A 20,514-nucleotide genomic window follows, 5' to 3' on the forward strand; every position below is an offset into this window, starting at 1 on the left:
GGCCTTCCCTCTGCTTGGAATGCCTTCACCTGCTTATTCATTTGGATCCAGCCCTGGCATCACTCTGGGGACACTTCCAGGGTTACTTCCATCACCAGCCCAGCCAAGCTGAGCTGGGCCCCTTCTTCTACGCTCCATAATGCCCTGTGCACAGCAGCCATCACATTGATAGAACTTGTACAGGTGACTGTTCCCCACCCACGTCCCCGACTTTTCCCTCCTGGGGCAGGCTGGGTACACTCCATCTGGCAAACCTGAGTATTTGTGGGTCTCGCCTGCCTGGGGGTCATTCATGGAGGAGCACTTGGACATTGTCCTCGTTTCCTAGTGCTGCTGTAACACAAATACCACAAGTTGGGGGGTTTTAAAGAACAGAAACTTATTTTCTCTCAGTTCCAGAGGTTAAAAGTCCAAATCAGGCTCCCAGCCATTTGATTCCTTCCATGTAGGTAGTCCTTGGCTTCTCCGTTTGTAGACAATCCTTAGATGGCGTCTGTCCTCCTGTTTGTGTGTGCTTGTCTCTGTGTCTATGCTACTTTTTATATATAACTCAGAAGTCATTAGGTTTAGGACCCACCCTACAATGCTGTGACCTGAAGTGACTGATTATGTCAGATTGAATTATGGGAGATAATTATATTACATTAGATTATATCCACAGGTATAGGGATTAGGATTCCAACACATATTTTGGGTGACACAATTTAATCCATAACAGTTGTGGCAGACAGCCCCATTAGGAGGTGGTTGTATTGGCCAGGACATGCGAGCCCCCATGATAAGAGTTGTGGGAGGGGAGGGGGAAGAGGTGATGGAGCTTTCAGAGATCCCAGAAGGTGTTTTCACAACGCACTATCTACTCTACATAGCAGTCAGGCCTCCAGCAAGAGACACTCAAATTGGGTAATTTAAAGAGAATTTAGTAAAGGGATAATTTACAAAGGTGTGGATGGATGTAGAAGGAGAGAGGGCAGTGTCCCAGGTATTTATAGTGGCCTCAGCACCTCTAGCCTGGAGTAGGAAGGGAGGGAGTGATTGCCTGGGGCAGGATTGGGTGGACAAGGCTTCCTGACAGGCAAGAGGTCCAGCCAGCCTGTGGCTACCCACAGGGACCTCACTTCCCTCCTACTGGTGTTTCTCATTGGCCAAACCCAAGCAGAAACCAGAGGGTCAAGGAGTCCATGGATGTGCTCCAGGCATGTGTCTCCCGCTGCCCAGCGTAGATTGGAGAGAAGATCTGAAGAGACCAACAAAAGATACCCGGCACACCCCTCCTTCACATCTTTCCAAAAAAGAACTTGAGGCAGTTTACAAGAAAAGGTAGCTCTCTTAAGTCTCATAACAGGCAATGGGGACTAGGGAAAGGAAGAGAAAGCAAAAGACCAAAGTTAAGGGTTAATTCTGGCTGAGATTGAGCTTCACATTAGGCTCAGCTTCCTGGCAGCCTGGCCGAAAAGGGAAACTTGAAGCAAATTAATCTCAACGGATAAGAGTTGACTACCCCCATTTTCATGTAGTTTTCTGAGCCGTGTAACTTTGAGAAAGTCAATTCACTTCTCAACCTCAATTTCCTCATCTGTAAAATGGGAAGAATGCCTGCTCCGCCTATTGAACTTGAGGATGAAATGAGGAAAGACAGTGATTACAGGCAGGACAAGCGCAAAGGGCTTTTTCCCAGAGAGGCTTTTATCTTTTTGTTTCCCAGAAGGGTTGTCCACTCCAGGGACATATCTGGACATTGGCTAGAACTATGTCACATAACCATCCCTTGCTGCAAGGGAAGCTGGGAAATTGAATAGGCCCTCTCCTCACTTATTGACATGGTTAGGTTCCAAAGACCAGGTCATTATGCAAAATTTACATTATGCAAAAATGCAGGATGACTACGTCATTACATAACTGCCAAACTACATCATTACATAACTGCCAAACCACCAAGAATCATGGCCCAGCCAAAATGACACATAGTCTTAAGCATCAAAGCCAGTGTTACTATTGCCTTGCACCTTGGCATTAAATTACCGCCGGAAGTACGTCATTAATGAGCAAAATAGTCAGATAGTAGGCTTTTTTTTTTTTTTACTACTGTCGTAAGTGCAAAATGTCAGATAAAGAGATAATAAGTGAGGAGAAGGTGTATATTCTCTCTGCACACATTCCCCCTTGATAAAAATCAGGGTTCTACTAGTAAGGAAGAAAGGGGAAATAGATGATATTGAGTAGCTCACCAATCATGTCTGCCACAACTAGGAAGAGTCTCCCCAGGCTAACCTCGTTTTTCATTTTCGGCAGGGTTGGTTGGAGAGGCAGAAGAGCTCTAAGTGTCTGGGTTTCAGAAAAGGAGCAGACGGAGTCAGCAGAGCAGAGGGGAAACACGGGCTTGGGTGATGGGCTGACTTGACTGAGCAGCAGTACCTGAGAAATGAGGGCAGTGGTGGTAGAATTCTCAGCTTCCATGCAGGAGACTTGAGTTCAACTCCCAGCCAATGCACTTCAAGCATAGCCACCACCCATCTGTCAGTGGAGGTTTGAGGTTTGCTGTGATGCTGAACAGGTTTCAGCGAAACTTCCAGACTAAGACTAGGAAGAAATGCCTGGCAATGTCCCATTGTGCATGGGGTCACCATGCTAACACACACACACACAGATGAATAGGAGGCCTGGCTCCGTCCGTTTGGAGGAAGCGCTCTGCATGCTGCCTGCCGTGGTCAACATTTCTACATTGCTATCAACAATACCAACAGAAACAGAGCTACCAGAGTGACAGGCGCCGGGCTGGCGGCAGGGGAGGGTAGTGCGTTAAATGGCAGCACCAAGGCCCCTGCCCCAAGAGCTGGCACCAAGCCAGAACAAGAGGTAGACTCTAACAGGAGATTTCATAACAAGTTATTAAAATAACCCACCCATTGCCATCGAGTAGATTCCGACTCATAACAACCTTGTAGGACAGAGTATAACTGCCCCATAGAGCTTCCAAGGAGCGCCTGGCGGATTCGAACTGCTGACTTTTTGGTTAGCAGCTGTAGCACTTAACCACTATACCACCAGGGTTTCCAAGTTATTAAAATAAGTCTTAAAAACAAGTTACCATCTGTAAACCTAAAACTGCTCTAAAAAAAATCATTTAAGTAAATATTACACTAAAAAATGTTAAAACATGTCTATACAACCTTGTCCCAGAAAGAATATAAATTGGCTTAAAAGATACAATCAATAAGAAAAAATGATTAGGTAGGAAATAATTAGGGTTCCATCTAATTATTTATGCTTTTATTTAAAAAATGTAGTCTAGTAGTTTTTAGTTTTTTTTTTTTTTTTTTTTAGCAAAAAGCATTATTTATGCTTTGACTTGTGCCCATCTGGTGAGCTTGGCCGCTAAACAAAAGGTCGGCAGTTTGAATCCACCAGCTGCTCCTTGTAAAGCTCATGGGGCAGTTCCACTCTGTCCTCTAGGGTCACTGTGAGCTGGAATTGACTCGATAGCAATGGGCTTGGTTTTGGTTTGGGCTAAGTCCATTTACAAAATATGGGGAGATTTGGCTAAACTGAGCACAAAGCGGAGAGATTTTAGAGATTCTATTGACTCCAAGTTCACTATGAAGCTGTGGAAAACAAATCAATGTGCAGTCCGTAGTCTGTATTGATAGAAGTATAATATCGCCCACGAGGAAAGCGATAGCCACTCTGTATTGGTTAGATTCATTGGGCATTCATTCACTCATCAAATGTTTCCCAAGGGCCTGCTCTTTGCCAGGCATCCTTCAGATAGTCGACATTCTTGCCCTTTACAGGGAAAACACACAATGAACCAACACAAGCAGTAAAGTATAGGAGCAAGCATTGTATTTAGGAATCTGTGCTAGGCTCAGGGGAAACCCAGGTGGCGCGGTGGTTAAGTGCTACAGCTGCTAACCAAGAGGTCAGCAGTTTGAATCCGCCAGGCGCTCCTTGGAAACTCTATGGGCCAGTTCTACCCTGTCCTCTAGGGTCACTATGAGTCAGAATCAACTCAATGGCAATAGGTTTTTTTTTTAGGCCAGGCTCAGGGGAGCCAGAGGAGACAGGGTCATTTCAGCGCAGCAAAGGAGTGGGTACCATTTGACCTGCATCTCAGATATGAAGAAAAGAAGGTGTTTACTGGGTACCAGGAAGGGCACTGGCATTCCTGGCAGTGGAAACAGCAAAGACAGGAAGATGTGAGCCTTGGTGGAAAGTTCAGGAAATCACAATGCGTTGGTATGACCGGTCTGTGAGTGGGAGGGGGTGATGAATTAAGAAACAAGGCTGAAGAATGAGGCAAAAGTCAGATGGGGAGGGAACGGTCTTGTGGTCTGACCAAAGTGTTTAAACTTGATCCTAGATAAGACGGGAGTAGAGGCCTGTGATCACCACCCATCTGTACTGGGACCACCAATCCATACTGTGGTGGCTTGAGTGTTGTCACGATACTGGTATTTCAACTACTAACAGGGTCACCCATGGTAGACAGGTTTTAGCAGAGCTTCTCAACTGAGACAGACTAGGAGGAAAAGCCTGGTGATTTATTTCTGAAAATTAGCCAGTGAAAAGCCTATGAACCATAACAGAATATTGTTCAATATAGTGCTGGAAGATGCTCCCCGTAGGCTGGGAGACATTCAAAATACACAGTAGCCACAGCAATAGACTTGAGCATACCAACGATCATGAAGATGGTGCAGGACGGAGCAACATTTTGTTCTGCTGTACATGGGACCACCATGAGTTGGAGCCAACTCAACAGCTACTAACAGGGGCTTCTGGAAGGGCTTAACTGAGAGGCAGCAGCAATCCTACCTGGAGGGTTAGGCTCTGACCTGGGGTCACTCTTGGAGAGGCAGTGACTACTGACACTGATCATACCCATCACTGAGTGAGCTTTCTTTGTGTCCGGCTCTGCGCTAAGTGATTTCCTCATTACAGCCTTGTAGTTGGAGATATTTTACTTTACGTTTTACTTTTGTGGTAGAGGAAATTCAAGTGATGGCCTATCAACGCTATGAGTCAGAACTGACGTGACGGCAACAGGCAGTGGGCAGTGCCTACTAAGTCTGCTGTTTTTCACAATTATATTAACAGCAGTTTCCATTTGTTGAGCCCTCATTATGTGCTGTTTTTCAGCACAATCTCAGCCCCACAGCCCTGTCAGGTGTGTAAAATGAAGGTAAATTATACAGGACAAGTCCTGGAGACTCAGGTGAGTGTCAGAGCTTGGGTTTGAACCCAGAATGCCTGACTCTAAATCCCAAAACACTTTACTTCCCAGCCCCAAGGTTGGGATCCTGAGTTGAGCCTGCCTGAGGTCATGGCCCCACTGGTAACCCTGGGCTGGCCTGGAGTGTCCCAGATAAAATCAGTGAGGATGGGTGGTCTGGAAAAGAGCAAATGAGCAGAAGACCTGTTAGATGTCCTCAGAGCACAAGAGTACAGCCTTATTCTGGGGGTCCCCAGAGGGGAGAACTGGAAACTAGGAAGTGGGATTGGGCATAGGGGTGAGTATTACAAAGAGGAAGATTTTTGCTCAAAGCAGCAGTCTGAAAGAAGACTTTTCTAGAATGAAGGCTACTAAAAGTATTTAAGCAAGGACTCGAGGGCCAGCTGGTGGGAAGGCTAGGGGAGAGATTCCTCCACTTATTGGGAAAAAGGGCTCCATGGTAGGGCTGATGAAGTCACCCAAGGCCTCCCAGTGGGCCCTTGGGAGCAGGGGTGGCATTGGGACACCTGCGGTAATGTTCCTATGCCTGGAATGGCCGGGAGTGCCTGGAATCACACCTGTTCCTCCAGGAGTGGTTAAGGAGCTAACAGGCCTCAAGGTCCAGCTCACAGCCGTCTCTCCTCCCCACCCCCCAGTGGATTTAACCCTTCCCTCTCCGTGCATGCACACAGCACTATGTAGACCCTGTGCTAGCAGGGCCCTTGCTGGGAGGGCTGTTTGTGTCTGTCTTCTGCACTAATAACAGTTACTGCTGTTGATGGAGCACTTAAAATGGAACTGCACGGTGACCTCATTTGTCCTCAAACCAACCCTGTGAGGTAGGTGCTTTTATGCCCATTTCACACACAGAGAAACTAAGCTCAGCAAGGCAGGGCTGCATGCTGGAGTCAAGCTAGTAAATGACAAGTGGCAGGTTGGGATTTGAACCCAGTCCGTTCTTGGTCTTTCCATTATGTTGTTGTTGTTGTTAGCTGTCATTAACGGTATGAAGCACTGACCGGTCCAGTGCCATCCCAGTGATGGGTTGCAGATTGGGCTCTTGTGATCCACATAGGGTTTTCATTGGCTGATTTTCAGAAGTAGATGGCCAGGCCCTTCTTCCCTACTTAGCCTCTTGTGGGTTGAGGGAGTTGTGTGGGATGGGGATGTGGGTTGGCACTGCCCTCTGGTGGTGTCAGCCAGAGTTGCCTGGTGCCAATGCCATGACCCGGAGGTGAACTGGAGGCCCACCAGCTCCTCCAAATTTATCCACCTCTTCTCCACCCTACGTCCTTCTTCACCCCAAACTTCTCAGAGGGCCTTAGGGCTGCTTTCTCATAGGACAGTGACAATTCAATTCAGCAAACATATATTCAGCAGGAATTTAATAGGCTCCTACTGTATGCCCAGGTCTGTGCTTGATGCTGGGGCTGCAGAGATGTACAAGTCACAGTGAGATGATCCACGAGGCTGCGCTGGAGGCTGGAGCGGAGCCACTCAGAAGAGTCCTGGAGCTGCAGCCTAGATTTATATATACAGTAGCCCCAAACTGGAAACAATCCAGATATCCATCAAGGGGAGAACAGATAAGTAAATTGTGGTATACCCATATAATGGGATCCAAACTAAAAAAACCAAACTCATTGCCACTGAGTCGTTTCTGACTCTTAGTGCCCCTCTAGGACTGGGTAGAACTGCCCCATAAGGTTTCCAAGGCTGTAAACCTTTAGGGAAGCGGACTGCCATATCTTTCTCCAGACAAAGGGCTAGTACTCAGCAACACAAAGGAATAAAATTACTGAATCATGTAAAACATGCATAAATCTCAAAAATACTATACTAAGTAGAAGAAGCCACATACAAAAAAGAAGTATATGCTATGTGATTGCATTTAAATGAAATGCTGGGGAAGCCAGCACAGCTTGTCCAAGGCAAGGTCATGGAAGCTCCACAGACACATCCAAACTCCTTGAAGGATGGAATTACTGGGCTGAGGGCTGTGGGGTCCATGGTCTCAGGGAACAGCTAGCTCAGTTGGCATAACATAGCTTATAAAGAAAATGTTCTAACTTCTACTCTGGTAAGTAGTGTCTGGGGTCTGAAAAGCCTGTGAGCAGCCATCTAAGATACTCTGTTGGTCTCACTCCATTGGGAGCAGGGGAGAATGAAGAGAACCAAAGACACAAAGGACTAATGGACCACAACTACTACAGCCTCCACCAGACTGAGTCCAGTACAACTAGATGGTGCCTTGCTATTACCACTGACTGCTCTGACAGGGATCACAGTAGAGGGTCCCAGACAGAACTGGAGACAAATGTAGAACAAAATTCTAACTCAAAAAAAAACAAAAAACAAAAAACCAAACTTACTGGTCTGACAGAGACTGGAGAAACCCCAAGAGTATGGCCCCTGGAAACACTTTTAACTCAGTACTAAAGTCACTCTTGAGGTTCACCCTTCAGCCAAAGATTAGACAGGCTCATAAAACAAAATGAGACTGAATGGGCACACCAGCCCAAAGGCAAAGATGAGAAGGCTGGAGGGGACAGGAAAACTGGTAACGGGGAACCTAAGATCAAGAAGGGGAGAGTGTTGACATGTTGTAGGGTTGGCAACCAATGTCATAAAACAATATATATATATATTGTTTAATGAGAAGCTAGTTTGCTCTGTAAACCTTCATCAAAAGTACAATAAAAAAAAATTGGGTGAAGTAGAACGATAGCAGAACGGGAAAAATTATGGGTCAAAGGCCTGGAATGGGAGACTCAGAAGAAATAAAGTGAGCCCTTTCTGGAGCCTGAAGTTGGAGACTGGATTATTGCCAGGACTGTGGAGAGAGACACATACTCAAAACAGCTAGGCTGGCCACCGTCTTTGATCAGGGCAGTGCTGTTTCCAACTCTGCCAGCCAAGAGATTTGGCTGCTATGCAGTGTGCACGCTGCCTTTGTTTTCTAAGATGGAGATTAAGTTTCTAGCAGCAAGATTTCAACCCATAATTTTTCCCATTCCACTTTACCCACATTTTAAAAAATTTGAGTCCCTTCAGGTTTCACTTTGTTGTCCATGACTAAACCAGGCAGAACTGGTTCTAAGCCCTGCTTCTGGGTGTGAGAAACTGACTGGAAGGGGGCAAAAAGAAACATTCCGGTTGATGGAAACATTCCGTCTTGATATGCATTTGTTGAAACTGACTGAACAGTTCATTTAACATCTGAGGATTTCAGTGCTCGTAAAGTTTACCTCATTTTAAGAGATAGCAAAGATCCTGGTCATACACAAATGTGGGCATGGATGGATGAGGTAACGTGATATGAAATGGCTAAAGATGTGTGCTGAAGTGACTCTAACAAAATTATATTTACACATCAATGATTGTAGCACATTGCAACAGTCTCCTACAGACCTCCCTGCTTCCACTTTTGCCCCCTTAACTCTAAACTCCAAGAGAACAGGGGTCAGTTTCTCTCATTCCCTGCTCTAACCCAACAGTCTAGCACAGTGCCTGGCATATATAGCAGGCACTCAACACATATTTTTGTCAAATGAATGAATGAAACTACCTAGAAGAAAACATTCTTATGTTTCACCAGCTAGGGAACTGGCAGAGGGGACAGTTGGATCCTCCTTCCTGGGTCGTGTCTCTTGTTCCATACTGTGTCATGGACACCTGGCCCCAAAAGCACATTGTCAAGTGCTAGAAGTCCCAGGCACAGGCCATGGGCAACAACCCCTGTTCTGGGTTTAGGCTAGGAGTGGGGGCTGTGTGTAGGGGCACCTGGAATTCCCTAGCTCAGATAGAAGTATGAGAGATAGATTTACTCTCCTCAGGGCAACCACGAAGGGCATGTCACAATAATCTCAGAAGAAAGGCTGAGGCCTCAACTTGGAAAACAGTGGAAGGGCTGAAAAGGAGAGGGCACATCTGAGAAATATTTAGGAGGTAAACTGAGCAGAAGGAGCCCGGTTAACCTCTCGGCTGCTAACTGAAAGTTTGGCGGTTTGAACCCACCCAACAGCTCTGTGGAAGAAAAACCTGGGCATCTGCTTCCATAAAGATTACAACCCAGAAAACCCTGTGGGTCAGTTCTACTCTGTCACATGGTGTTACTATGAGTCGGAATTGAATTGAGGGCACCTAACAACAACAACAACAAATTCAGCAGAACTTGGTGAGTGATTAGGAGCTGAGGAGAAGGAAACGAGGGCACCAAGAATGACCCCACGACTTGAAAAGAATCAGGGCCACGGCCCTCTCTTTTCGGCCTGTAGGTTCCTCCCATCCAAAGGCACAGACATAGCCACTGGACTCCTCTGAGGTTCCACAGTTCATTCAGCCCCTGCCTGGGCTTCAGGTCCTGTGCTGCGTACCTAGGACACGGTTTCCGCCCTGAGGGGGCGCAGGCCTTGTCCTGGAGACAGACACGGATCACTACAGGGGTCAGGGGAATCTTCACAAGAAGGGGACGTTAAAGCTGGGTCACTCGGAAGAACAGGTGTTTGCCCAGTTGACAAGAGGTGGGAAAAGGGAAGTAGAAGGCAAAGCACGAGGAAAGAATATGACGCGCCAGGCTGGGCAGGGAGTTGAAAGCCGGCCTGGAGATTGGATTTCTCTCTCAGTCAACGGGAAAAGACAAACCACTGCTCTCACAGGTCGCCCCAGACCATATTTAAAGAGTTGCGTTGGCTGGTGGATGGGTGGAAACACATCAGGGAAGGCAACTGAAAACCCCCTTGGTGGGAGTGGATTTCGAGCCCCTACTGGCGACCTGCGCCAGTCGCTGTACCCGAGTCCCAGGGAAGAGGGGGGCTTTGGGCGGAACCATTCTCCAAAGGTGGAGAGGGGGGAGAAATCCTTTTCTCCGACCCCAAGCCCGTGGAACCAGCTGAAACCCTCGCTCGACTCTTCCTCGTGCCCTTTTTTCCTGATTTCTTCCATCCGTTCTGGCACGGTCACCCCCACTGCTCCACCCCCGTCCCTAGCACCACTGGTTGCTCTTCGGCGTCCCCTCCCAGCGTGTGGTACGGCCCGGCGGCCGCCGCTCCAGACACAGTTTATAAAGTCCCGGCTGCTGCAGCCGACTGCGGACTCAGGATGCGCCCGCACGACCCCGAGCAGGCCTGCGCCGGGGAAGGCCCCGGTTCCGCGGATCCAGACGCAGGTGCCCCTGCACCCCAGCCCGAAGCCAGCCCCGATCCAGAGCCCTCGGCCGAGACCGACCCCGCTCCGGCGCAGGAAGCCGGGGCTGGACCCGCAGCCGGAGCAGCCTCCGAGTCCCGACCCAGGTCGAGACCCCCGGCCGGTGCTCGCCCGGCCTCCGAGGCGGGAGCCCCGCGCGCGTCCTCATTCTCGGCCATCCAGGGGGATGTCCAGTCCGTGCCCGGACACTCGGACGCGCCGTGGACCCGCTTCATATTCCAAGGGTCCTTTGGTGCCGGGTCTGCCGGCCTGGGGACTGAGAAGGCGGCGGGCATCTGGAAGACGCCAGCTGCCTATATCGGCCGGCGGCCCGGGGTGTCCGGCCCCCAGCGCGCCGCCTTCGTTCGGGAGCTGGAGGAAGGTAAACGGGGTCCCCGGGACCCTGTAGCGGGTAGGACGAGAGCAGCTCCAGGGAGGAGGGGTCTGGATCGGGGCCAGGCGCCCCGCCTCCTCTGCCACTCAGTCCCACCCCTGCACCCACTCCTGCGATGTCACTGTCTGCGGTGCCTGTCTGGTGGCCCTTTCCCCATCTCCTCCTCCCCCTTCTAGCATCCCTGATGGCGGAGTGTCGCTGAGGTACAGGGCCCCGCCCCCCCCGCCCGCCTGTTGCCGCGGCGCATCTGCGCACTGTTGTTGCCCCCTCCCCAGTCTACCGCAGTGCCAGGAGAGAGGCGGGGGGCTGCGGAGGCGCTGCCGGCGAGCTCTGAGCCTGCGCTGGCCGCTGCGCTCACCAGAGAGGGGGTGGTGGGTGGATAGAGGGGGAGGTTTTGCCACCCTCTTGGCTTCCAGGGTCAAGGGCGGGCTTTTCCCCCAGCCCGGGGGTGGGCGGGGCATAGGGTCTCCTCTTTCCTCTCTTCTTCCACTGGGGTAGGGGGATGTCTGTGAATTGGGGCCCTTTAGGCTCAGGTCCCCCCTCCTCCAGTGCTATAGAAAAGTCCCTTCCTTCTCTCCTCCCCCCACAAACAGGTGCGGGGTGGGTGACTGCGCAAACCTCACTGTTTTTATGACCCACAAGGCTCCAATGGGCTGGCCAAGGTTGCCCTGGGGCCCGGGGGTGATGAATCAGTCTTCCGGCTGTCTCTTCCCAGCTGCCTCCGTTCTCCTGGGTGCCAGGACCCAGGCGTCCTGAGAGCCCACTTCCACCTGAGCGTGGTGGACTGTGATCCCCTTCCCCAACCCCAGTGGTGTCACTAGGGCGGCGGGGAGGGGGGTGTGGACCAAGTGACACTGTCAGCAGGGGTGACACCAAAATGTCTACAGAATTTTTGTGCAGTGTTTCAGCAAAAATTATTATTTTTTATAAAAATATCCCTGTAGTGAAGTCAGCACAACTGGACTAAACCAAAAGCTAAGAAGTTTCCTGAACACAACCAAACACTTCTAGGAACACTGTAGAAGGGGCAGTGGTCTGGGGACCATGGTTCCAGGGGACATCTAGGTTAATTGACATAACAAAATTTATTAAGAAAATGTTCTGCGTTCCACTTTGGTGAGTGGTGTCTGGGGTCTTAAAAGCTGGGGAGCGGCCATCTAAGATGTGTCGATTGGTCCCAATCTACCTGAAGCAAAGAAGAATGAAGAACACCAAAGACACAAGGAATATATTAGTGCAAGAGACAGAAAGGGCCACATAAACCAGAGACTCCATCAGCCTGAGACCATGAGAGCTAGATGGTGCCTGGCTACCACTAATGACCACCCTGACAGGGAACACAACAGAGTCCCTGACTGAGCAGGAGAAAAGTGCCGTGCAGAACTCAAAATTCTAGTAGAAAGACCCGACTTAATGATCTGACTGAAACGGGAGGAACCCCAGAAGACATGGCCCCTGGACTCTCTGTTAACCCAGAATTAAAACTATTCCTGAAACCAACCAATAAAGATTAGACTGGACTATAAGACTTTTTTTTTTTTTTAAATAAGACATAAAATGATACTTGTGGAAAAAAAACAAATTCGCTGTAGTTAGTTATCGCAATGAAAATATTTTTTGTAAAAAAATAAAAATAAATGTTTTTCGTAAGCCCAGCTTACGTGTATCAATACACCTACAAAGACTAAAACTCTATGCTAACTTACTTTTTGAAACTTCTAATTCTGCTTTGGTTAGAGCTGTAATTATTACCCAATTACAATGATGGCTTCAAATCACGTGGTTTCGTCTGCATGCGCTCAGTGCTGTTGTTTTCCGTTGCTACCAATGTTTTTATAGTTGCTGCTTTTGTCAATTTTTCTGGTGTTTTAGCTAAAATATTGTAGTAATTAGCATGGGGGGGTGACAGGATGAGTTACTGCTTTGGGTAACCCCAACCCTAGTGACGCCATTGCCCCACCCAGGCCTCTCCAGAAAAAATGATGCTCAGTCTGGGAGTGCTGAGTACTGAGGGGTGAGGGGCGGTTATTGGGAGGCAGGTAGGGAACAGCCTGCTGGCCTTGTTGAGGGAAAACTAGAGATAGGACAGGAAGGAATGGATTATGGTGGGGGGGCACTTGTAGACTTTTCTCACCATCCTGCCTCCTCCTACAGTGCTGTGTTCTGACCGACCCCCACCACTTAAGAAGATCACCCAGGAAGATGTCGAAGTGATGTTAACTTTGCTGGAGGAGGTGTGTGCTGCCTTCCCTTCCCAGGCTAGCCCCTGGCCCTCATTTTGATTCTGTCCTGTGGGGTAGGGGTCCAGGCTGAAAGAGCTCTTAGAGCCAAGCTAGTCTGATCTGTTCTTTTTCTATAAGGGGAAACTGAGTCAGGTTCCACAGTGGGTTAATGGCAGACCCTGATTAGTGTCTGGAGAACTAGGGAATGGAGAGGGTTTCCGCTTGTGGCCTAGCCTCTCTCTGACCCCTGTGCCCCCCAGCTTCTCCCACCTGTCTGGGAGATCCTGGGAACCAGGAAAGTATTCCTCATGGGTGATGGTCCCTCTGCAGAGAGAGCGGGACCTGAGTACAGCGGCTCGCATTGGCCAGTCCCTGGTGAAACAGAACAGTGCTCTGATGGAGGAGAACAGCAAGCTGGAAGCCATGCTGGGCTCAGCCAGGAAGGAGGTAATGGGTGGAGGGTAGGAGGGAGGGGTATGCAGTCTCAGACCTACCTATTGTCCCCTCATACCAGGACCTGGCCTCCTGCCCTGCCTGCTGCCCAACTCAGGGCTCCTCTCCCCTCCTGCCAGATTTTACACCTCAGACACCAGGTGAGCTTGCGGGATGACCTCCTTCAGCTCTACTCAGACTCTGATGATGAGGAAGAAGAGGAGGAGGAAGAAGAGGAGGACGAAGAAGAGGAGGAGGAGGAAGAGGAAGAGGAGGGAGAGGAAGAGCAGCAGTGTGATTATTCCCATGACACCCCCAAGCCGTGAGTGTCCTGCCTTTGCACCTGGATGGTACCTTCTCTGAGCCTATTTTCCCATTTGTAAATAGGGATACAGCCAGTGTGCCTGCCAGCAGTGTTGCTGGGATGAATTGGACTGCCACACTTAGCATAGGTGGGGAATCCCTCGGTGGGTTGGGAACTGGGTACCCCTACTCCGTGCACGCTGACTCCCGTCACTCCCTCCCCTAGGATTCCTCTGAAGGAGTCGCAGCACCACTGCCCACAGCTGGAAGCCTTGCAGCAGAAGCTGAGGCTGTTGGAGGAGGAGAATAATCAGCTGAGAGAGGAGGTGAGGATGGGGGAGGGGGGCCCCCCATGGGTGGAGAAGGTTGACACCCATACCCCTTCCTTTCTCCCTGCCTCCAGGCCACCCAGCTCGACAACCTGGAGGAGGAGGAGCAGATGCTTATTCTGGAATGTGTGGAGCAGTTTTGTACGTGATGTTATAACCTGGGGGAGGGACTGTTCCCTAGGTGTGGAGGGAAGGACTCAGAAGTTGGAATCTGGAGACCTAAGTTCAAGTCCTAGCTCTGGCTCTTTCTATCTGTGCGAGCTTAGGCAACTTCCTTGGCCTCTCTGAACCTCACTCGCTTCATCTTTAAAATGGGCACTCATTATCTTGGGTCTGGGCTCTGCTGACCTCTCCAGGGGTTACAAGAATCAAGCAAAGCAACAGCTGAATAACTGCTTTGTGCAAATTGTAAAATGCTAAACAGAAGCTCTGGTGTTCTCTGATAGCCCCTACTGCTATTTGGGGTGAGGGGAGGGAGGAGGCTGGAAGTGAGGAAAGAATGAAGCCAAGAGCTGCCAGAGACCTGGCTCCCTGAGGCAGTGGGACAGGGGGCAGTTCAGAATCATGCATTAGGCAGTGGTCGGGCACGGCTCTGTCCTAGCCACTGAGAGTGAGGGAGGTGCAACATTTGTCCCTGGGAAGCTCAGGTCTAACTGGGAGCTGCAGACCCAAGGTGGCAGCAGCTAAACTCATGCTGTTCCCTCACCCCAGCCTGATCTTCCTTCCCTGGGTTCCTCAGTTCCCTGAATAACCCCGCTAGCCCTCAGGCCTGGAATAGGAGCCAGCCCTCACATTCTGCTGCTTCTACCTCTTAGGAATTGCTCAAGTCTCTTCCTCCCCACTTCCGCTGCCTCTGGCCTAGACTACCTCAACAACTGCAGTAGCCTCTTAACTGGCCCCCTGCCTGCACTCCTGCCCTTCCAGGCCCTTCTGTACACAGCTTGAATGAGTAACCTAATCTGACCGTGTCACTCCTCTGCCTAAAACTCTTCAAAATAGATTCTCATTGGCCAAAGGGTCCATCTCAGTCTCTCTACCATTGCCTTTGTGCTCTGGGACCTGCCACTCCTGCTATGTCTTGTGATGATTGCTTCTGGGCCTTTCCACACTCCACCTGGGCTGGTATCCTCCCTTCTTTGTCTGGCCGAGCCCCACTTGCCCTGTGGAGGTCTTAGCTTAGTGGTCACTTCCTCTAGAAAGCCTTCCCAGACCTTACAAGGCTAGGCTGGGTGCCGCAGCTACATGCCCTATACACCTTTCCTACTTGCGCCTTCTTAGCCCATGCTATGCGTTATTGTGATTTCTTCTTCCCAGCTGTCTCTGCACTAGACTTGAGCCCAGTGCAGGTAGGACCAGGTCTCACTGACTGCTCTTCCCAGTACCCAGCCCAGTGTCAGCCAATAAACATATATGGAAAGAAGACCTGACTGAGGAATGCTAAGCCCTGTGGAACCCTCTGGAACTCCTCAGGAGCTGAGGGTGGGGATGAATAGAGGAGTTTGGGAGGACCAGGCCAGGGGAGTGAGGACTGACCTTCCCTGCCCTGCTCCTCCTCAGCGGAGGCCAGCCAGCAGATGGCTGAGCTGTCGGAGGTGCTGGCGCTCAGAATGGAGAACCATGACCGGCAGCAGAGGGAGGTCAGCCAGCTGCGGGCCCAGGTTGTGAAGCTGCAGCAGCGCTGCCAGTCGGTGAGTGGAGGTGTGGGGGGGCTCCCCTCCTCCTGTCCTGCCCCCACGAGACCCAAGCCCCCTTCTCATGGATCCCTCAACTCCCAGCTCATTCAAGCCCAATGCCACTCTCCATGTCAGAGTTAGAGTTGCAGAGCCCCTCATCCTGCCCCCTCATTACACCAAGGAGGGGACCAAGGCCCAGAGAAGGTCACAAGGTCTGCCAGGAACCAGGCTGCAGGACTCCCCCACCTTATTTGATCTCCTGTATGACTTCTTATTAAGGGGCTGCCAAAGACTCCCTAATGTACTGGGAAGACTTTCTGGAAGCTGAGGGTGCACGGGAATGGGGGAAACTCGGGTGGGGGTTTACTGGTCTTGGGTCCTTCCAGTATGGGGCCGAGACTGAGGAGTTGCAACAGCAGCTGGCATCAGAGAAGGAAATCCAGATGCAGCTCCAGGAAGAGGTGAGGCCCTCCTTGGCATCTGCCCCAGCCGTTGTGAGGCTCTGGCACAGAGTGGGGACCCGAGGCCCTGGCCAGCTGCCTGGCTCTCATGAGAGGACAGCACCTGGCAGGCAGGGATGGGGTCTTGTCCTTTTCCACACCCTCAGTGTCTGGCATAGGGTCTGGCAGGTGGCAGGGCAACCTGCGTGTCACTCTTTTGGTCTGGAGTCCAGGCTTCTTCCCTCTTCCCTCCCCCGAAGGGACAGGGTGGGAGAGGTGTGCTGGGCTGGTGCACCTGGGTCCCGACAGAGCCTGTGGGCGGGTCCCAGCTGCAGGACCTGCGGGAGAAGTACATGGAGTGTGGGGGCATGCTGATTGAGGCCCAGGAGGAGGTGAAGACCCTCCGCCAGCAAGCGCAGGTGTCCACTGGCTCTGTCGTCCACTCCACGTACACCATGCCTCTGGTGAGGACCCTCCCTGGCTGCCCATCTTCTCCCAGACACCCTTCAGGGATCAGGCATCCTCACCTCTGGGTGCTCTGTATGTCTCACCCCTGCTGGCTAGTTTCTACCCTTAGCCCTGTTCTGTGCCTGGATGAGTGGTGGGGTTCTATAGGGTCCTCTGGTAATTGTCCCCATTCTCCACTGTAGGACGCACTCCCTGGATTCCAGGAGGCCCTGGCTGAGGAGCTCAGAACATCTATAAGGAGGATTGTATCGGACCCCTTGTTTTTTATGGAAAGGTGAGTTGCTGACACACCCAGACCCTGCCTGACCCCCCACCCGCACCCCAGGAGGAGCTGCTGTTCCCATGGCAGGGCTCACCCTCACCCTCTAACCTTCTTTTACCCATAGTACCACTCCTCTTGGTTCCTTACACTCATTCACTGACCAGCCTCTTCCACTCACCGCCCTTTCCTCTGTCCACATGGTCTGGGTCCTTTCCCTCTGAGATTTTTGCATGGCTGGGCCCCAGGGACTTGGCGGTTTCAGCTTCCTCTGCCTCTGCACAGTGAAAGCCCTTTTCCCTATTGAAGGAATTATGAAAGAATGGCGAGGAAGACTTCAAACCTGGGGTAAGCTCACCAGGAGATCCTCCATCACCTGCCCTCAATTTCCAGCAGCCAGACGACCCCCTGCAGCTGTTTCTGTGACCCTACACCCGTGGAGAAGGCCCTGCTCTTTGGGCTGCAGGGCATGACAGTTGTTCTGGGAAGGAGCTGCCCCCTTTTCCCTCAAATCTTGCCCCATAGGTGGCCATCTGATTTAAAGCTGTTCCGAGTGGGGACCAAAGCCTTCCCTTCAGCTGACCAGAGGCTGAGAGGCGAATGAGCGTTGGTCTAGAAGCTGGGAACACCTGGGATAGAGTCCCACCTTGGTCCCTTTACTGGCTGTGTATCCTTGGGCAAGTCCCTTGACCTGTCTGAGCCTTATTGAAAGGGACTTGTTCCTATGGCAGCTAGCTGTGGGGTGGGATGTGAAGGTTAAATCATGAAGGAGGGAGGCTGACGAGGTATTATCCCTACTGGTCTCTTCCATGCAGCAGGGTGGAGGTGCTAGGGGAAAGCGGGGCCCATGTACTGTTGGGGGCCAATCTTCCTCCCTCCTCCAGGAGCAAGTGCTGGGTATTTGAAGCCATGAAGCCGGTACCCAGCTCCCCTCTACCCTGGCTGAGACAGAACTGGGGATTAGCCATTAGGGTTTGTGTGTAGACTGGCGGGGACAGGAGAGCTCACAGAGGGGCTGGAGTAGGGGTGGGCTGGTGGTTGGACTTCCTTCCTCAGCTCCTTTTGTGGGAGACATCCTAGGGGTGTGGAAGAGGGTGGCTGGGGGCTCCAGCTGGGGTTGGCTTGTGGTGCTATGGAAAGACTTTCCTGTCTCTCTGTCCAGATACGAGCAATGCTACCGCGAGGAACGACAGCAGCAGCAACAGAGGTTCGAGGCTACGGAGGGCCAGACGCCTGCAGAGGATTTTGTGCCGGCGGAAGATTTTGTGCATGGAGAGGAACCAGTGCCTGAGGAGGAGCTGAGGGCCACGGAGGAGGTGGTGCCAGCCGAGGAGGGGGTGGTGGACGAGGAGGAGCTGGAGGCGGAGGAGGCTGAGGCCTGGGAGGAGGTGGAGCCGGAGCTGGATGAGGCAACGCGGTCGAACGTGGTCTCCTCGGCCGTGGAGGCCAGCGGCTTGGGCCCTTCACACCTGGACATGAAGTATGTCCTCCAGCAGCTGGCCAGCTGGCAGGACGCCCATTGCAGGCGGCAGCTGAGGCAGAAGATGCTCCAGAAAGGTGAGTGCTCCCGTGGGGGCCTCCCTCCGGCCAGCCAGTCAAGCTGCAGACCATCAAGCCGATGAAAGGTGAGGGTAGGTGAGCCCCCCAAGTGCTCACTTACCCCAGCCTGGCCCCACCCAGTATGCTGATTTGCATGGACTTTGCACATCATTTGTATAGGCCCCTCAGGGCCCCCTCAGCAGAAACTGTGGCCTCAATGCTCATTTACATGGAATTTGCGTAGAAGTCCAGCTCTCCACCCCCTTTTCTCCTGGGGGCTGGGCTGGGGGTCAGGGCTGGGACTGCAGCCCCCCACTGCGCCTCAGCTTCCTGTCTCTGCCCACCCCTTTCCCCCACCCCCATCCCGCTTCCCCCATCCCCAAGGCTCCCCAACCCTGCAGCAGTGGCAGCAGCAGGCCAAAACAAACATGGGGGGCGGGATCGTGGAGCAGCGGCCCGGGGTGCCCACCCAGGACTTTCGGAGGCTGGAGGAGGACAGGGCCAACAACCCTCCCAGGGCATGGGAGGAAGAGGGGCCTTCTGGGGCCACCCAGGCCATTGGGACGAAGGCCTCCGCCAGCAAGGGCCACAGTTGGATCAGTCCCCTGGGTGAGTCTGAAGGTGGGCTAGGGTCTCCTGCAGGGTCGTGGGGGGCGGGGTCAGGGTCACCTCTGCCAGCTAGAAAACCCCAAATGTTGGTGAGCCATACCTAATGAGTGCCGGCTGTGTGCTGGGTTGAGTGAGAACTGCCTTTAAGGAGCTCACAGTGATCTCATTGAGGACTTACTGACTCTTACATGGGTCAGACTCTGAGCTAAGGATCTCACCCTTTACATTAATTACCTCCTTTAATCCTACACCCCTGTAAGTAGATGGATATTATTATCCCTGTTCATTAGGTGAGGAAACTGAGGTTCAGAGAGATGTAGGCACTTGTTCAAGGTCACCCAGCTAGGAGTGGACCTGAGTCTGTTCTCTTCGCTGCTTCTCCATAGGGCCTGCCCCGGCCCGGGCCTCCCCTCTGATCCTGTTCTAGTGCCTGTTTGCCCTACTGTCCTGCTGGGTCAGCTCTGAAGTTCATAGCTTATTGGAAGCCTCCACCATGGCCTTCACCTCTGGCCTGCCCACACTGTGATGACTAGGTAGAATAGCACTGGTCTCATGATCTCACAGGGCCGCTGTGGAAGGTTGTACAGGTCGTAAACTGAACGATGACCTCTATGGCCAGGCATTGGGCAGCCTGCGTAACCATCAGTGGTAACTCTCTGTCTCCTTCCGATACAGCTGACCAGGCCCCAGCCTCTGCCTGCTGCCCAGGCCAGGCCTGTGGTCCTCAGGCCCCCAGTTCACAGCTACCCCCCTTCTCTTCCAGGCTTTGCTGTTTCCCAGCAGCCTGCAGAGGCCCCACAGACAGCATGAGACCCCTCCTTCCGCTGCCTGGCCAAGCCCCACCTGCCCCAGACCCTCCTTCCCATTTTCCTAAACGGGACCCCCTATCTGTCCCCAGCCCTCCCTCTGTCCTGATGAACCTAGGCCAGAGCTTGAGGGCCCAAGCCTTGACCCTCTTCTGGGACAGGCTGAAGGAACCTCGGCCCTCGTTCTGCAGCTCGTGCAAAAGCTGTGGCTGCTGGGCCTGGATCACGTGGTGGCCCAGGGGGCGGAAGAAGCCTAGAGGGAGGCCCACTAGCTACCAGACCCAGCTCTGAGCTGGGTGTGACCAAGATGTGGGGAGACTCAGGCCCCAGAGTAGGAGGTTGTTCTGAGTGCCCCAATAGCATACCCTTCATGCCTTTACTTCCAAATCAAAGGTGGCTCGCAAGTCCTTGTCGACTTTTAGGGACCTGACCTCACTTTCCCCATTCTCTATCCTTTCTTCTCAGCACCTAGTTACTCTCTTAACCAGAAGTATCTCTATGTGTGGGTGAGGAGTCCCTCTGCCCAGCAGTGTGCCCCTCCCACCTCACTGCCTGTGACCTGTGTCCGGGTTCCCCACCCGAGGCCTAGTCACTCCCCTGCCTCAGTTTCTCACTCCGGATGTTCTCCCCTTTCCTGCCCCTTA

General features: G+C 52.0%; 1 protein-coding gene across 2 annotated transcripts; it reads left to right on the forward strand.

Moving 5' to 3' along the window:
• Positions 1-10,312: 10,312 nt before the first annotated feature.
• HAP1 (huntingtin associated protein 1) lies at positions 10,313-18,780 on the forward strand. 2 transcript variants are annotated; one of them, XM_023553687.2, is made up of 12 exons: positions 10,313-10,778; positions 12,945-13,024; positions 13,343-13,459; positions 13,585-13,766; positions 13,974-14,073; positions 14,151-14,217; positions 15,634-15,764; positions 16,136-16,210; positions 16,519-16,653; positions 16,840-16,931; positions 17,226-17,264; positions 18,079-18,780. In XM_023553687.2, exons 1-12 carry the CDS (start codon positions 10,313-10,315, stop codon positions 18,536-18,538), a joined length of 1,944 nt encoding a protein of 647 aa, XP_023409455.2. In that variant the 3' UTR covers positions 18,539-18,780. The 2 variants fall into 2 exon arrangements, with proteins under 2 accessions (XP_023409455.2, XP_023409456.2); XM_023553688.2 differs by lacking the exon at positions 17,226-17,264.
• The last annotated feature ends 1,734 nt before the right edge of the window (positions 18,781-20,514 follow it).

This window comes from Loxodonta africana, chromosome 18 (assembly GCF_030014295.1).
Source record: "Loxodonta africana isolate mLoxAfr1 chromosome 18, mLoxAfr1.hap2, whole genome shotgun sequence".
NCBI classification, from domain to species: domain Eukaryota; kingdom Metazoa; phylum Chordata; class Mammalia; order Proboscidea; family Elephantidae; genus Loxodonta; species Loxodonta africana.

Excerpts from the sequence above, each read along its gene's own strand:
- HAP1 (XM_023553687.2), top strand. The coding sequence starts at position 10,313 with ATGCGCCCGCACGACCCCGAGCAGGCCTGCGCCGGGGAAGGCCCCGGT. Across the intron at positions 13,767-13,973 it reads TCCCATGACACCCCCAAGCC|GATTCCTCTGAAGGAGTCGC; the intron begins GTGAGTGTCCTG and ends TCCCTCCCCTAG. Across the intron at positions 16,932-17,225 it reads CCCTTGTTTTTTATGGAAAG|GAATTATGAAAGAATGGCGA; the intron begins GTGAGTTGCTGA and ends TCCCTATTGAAG.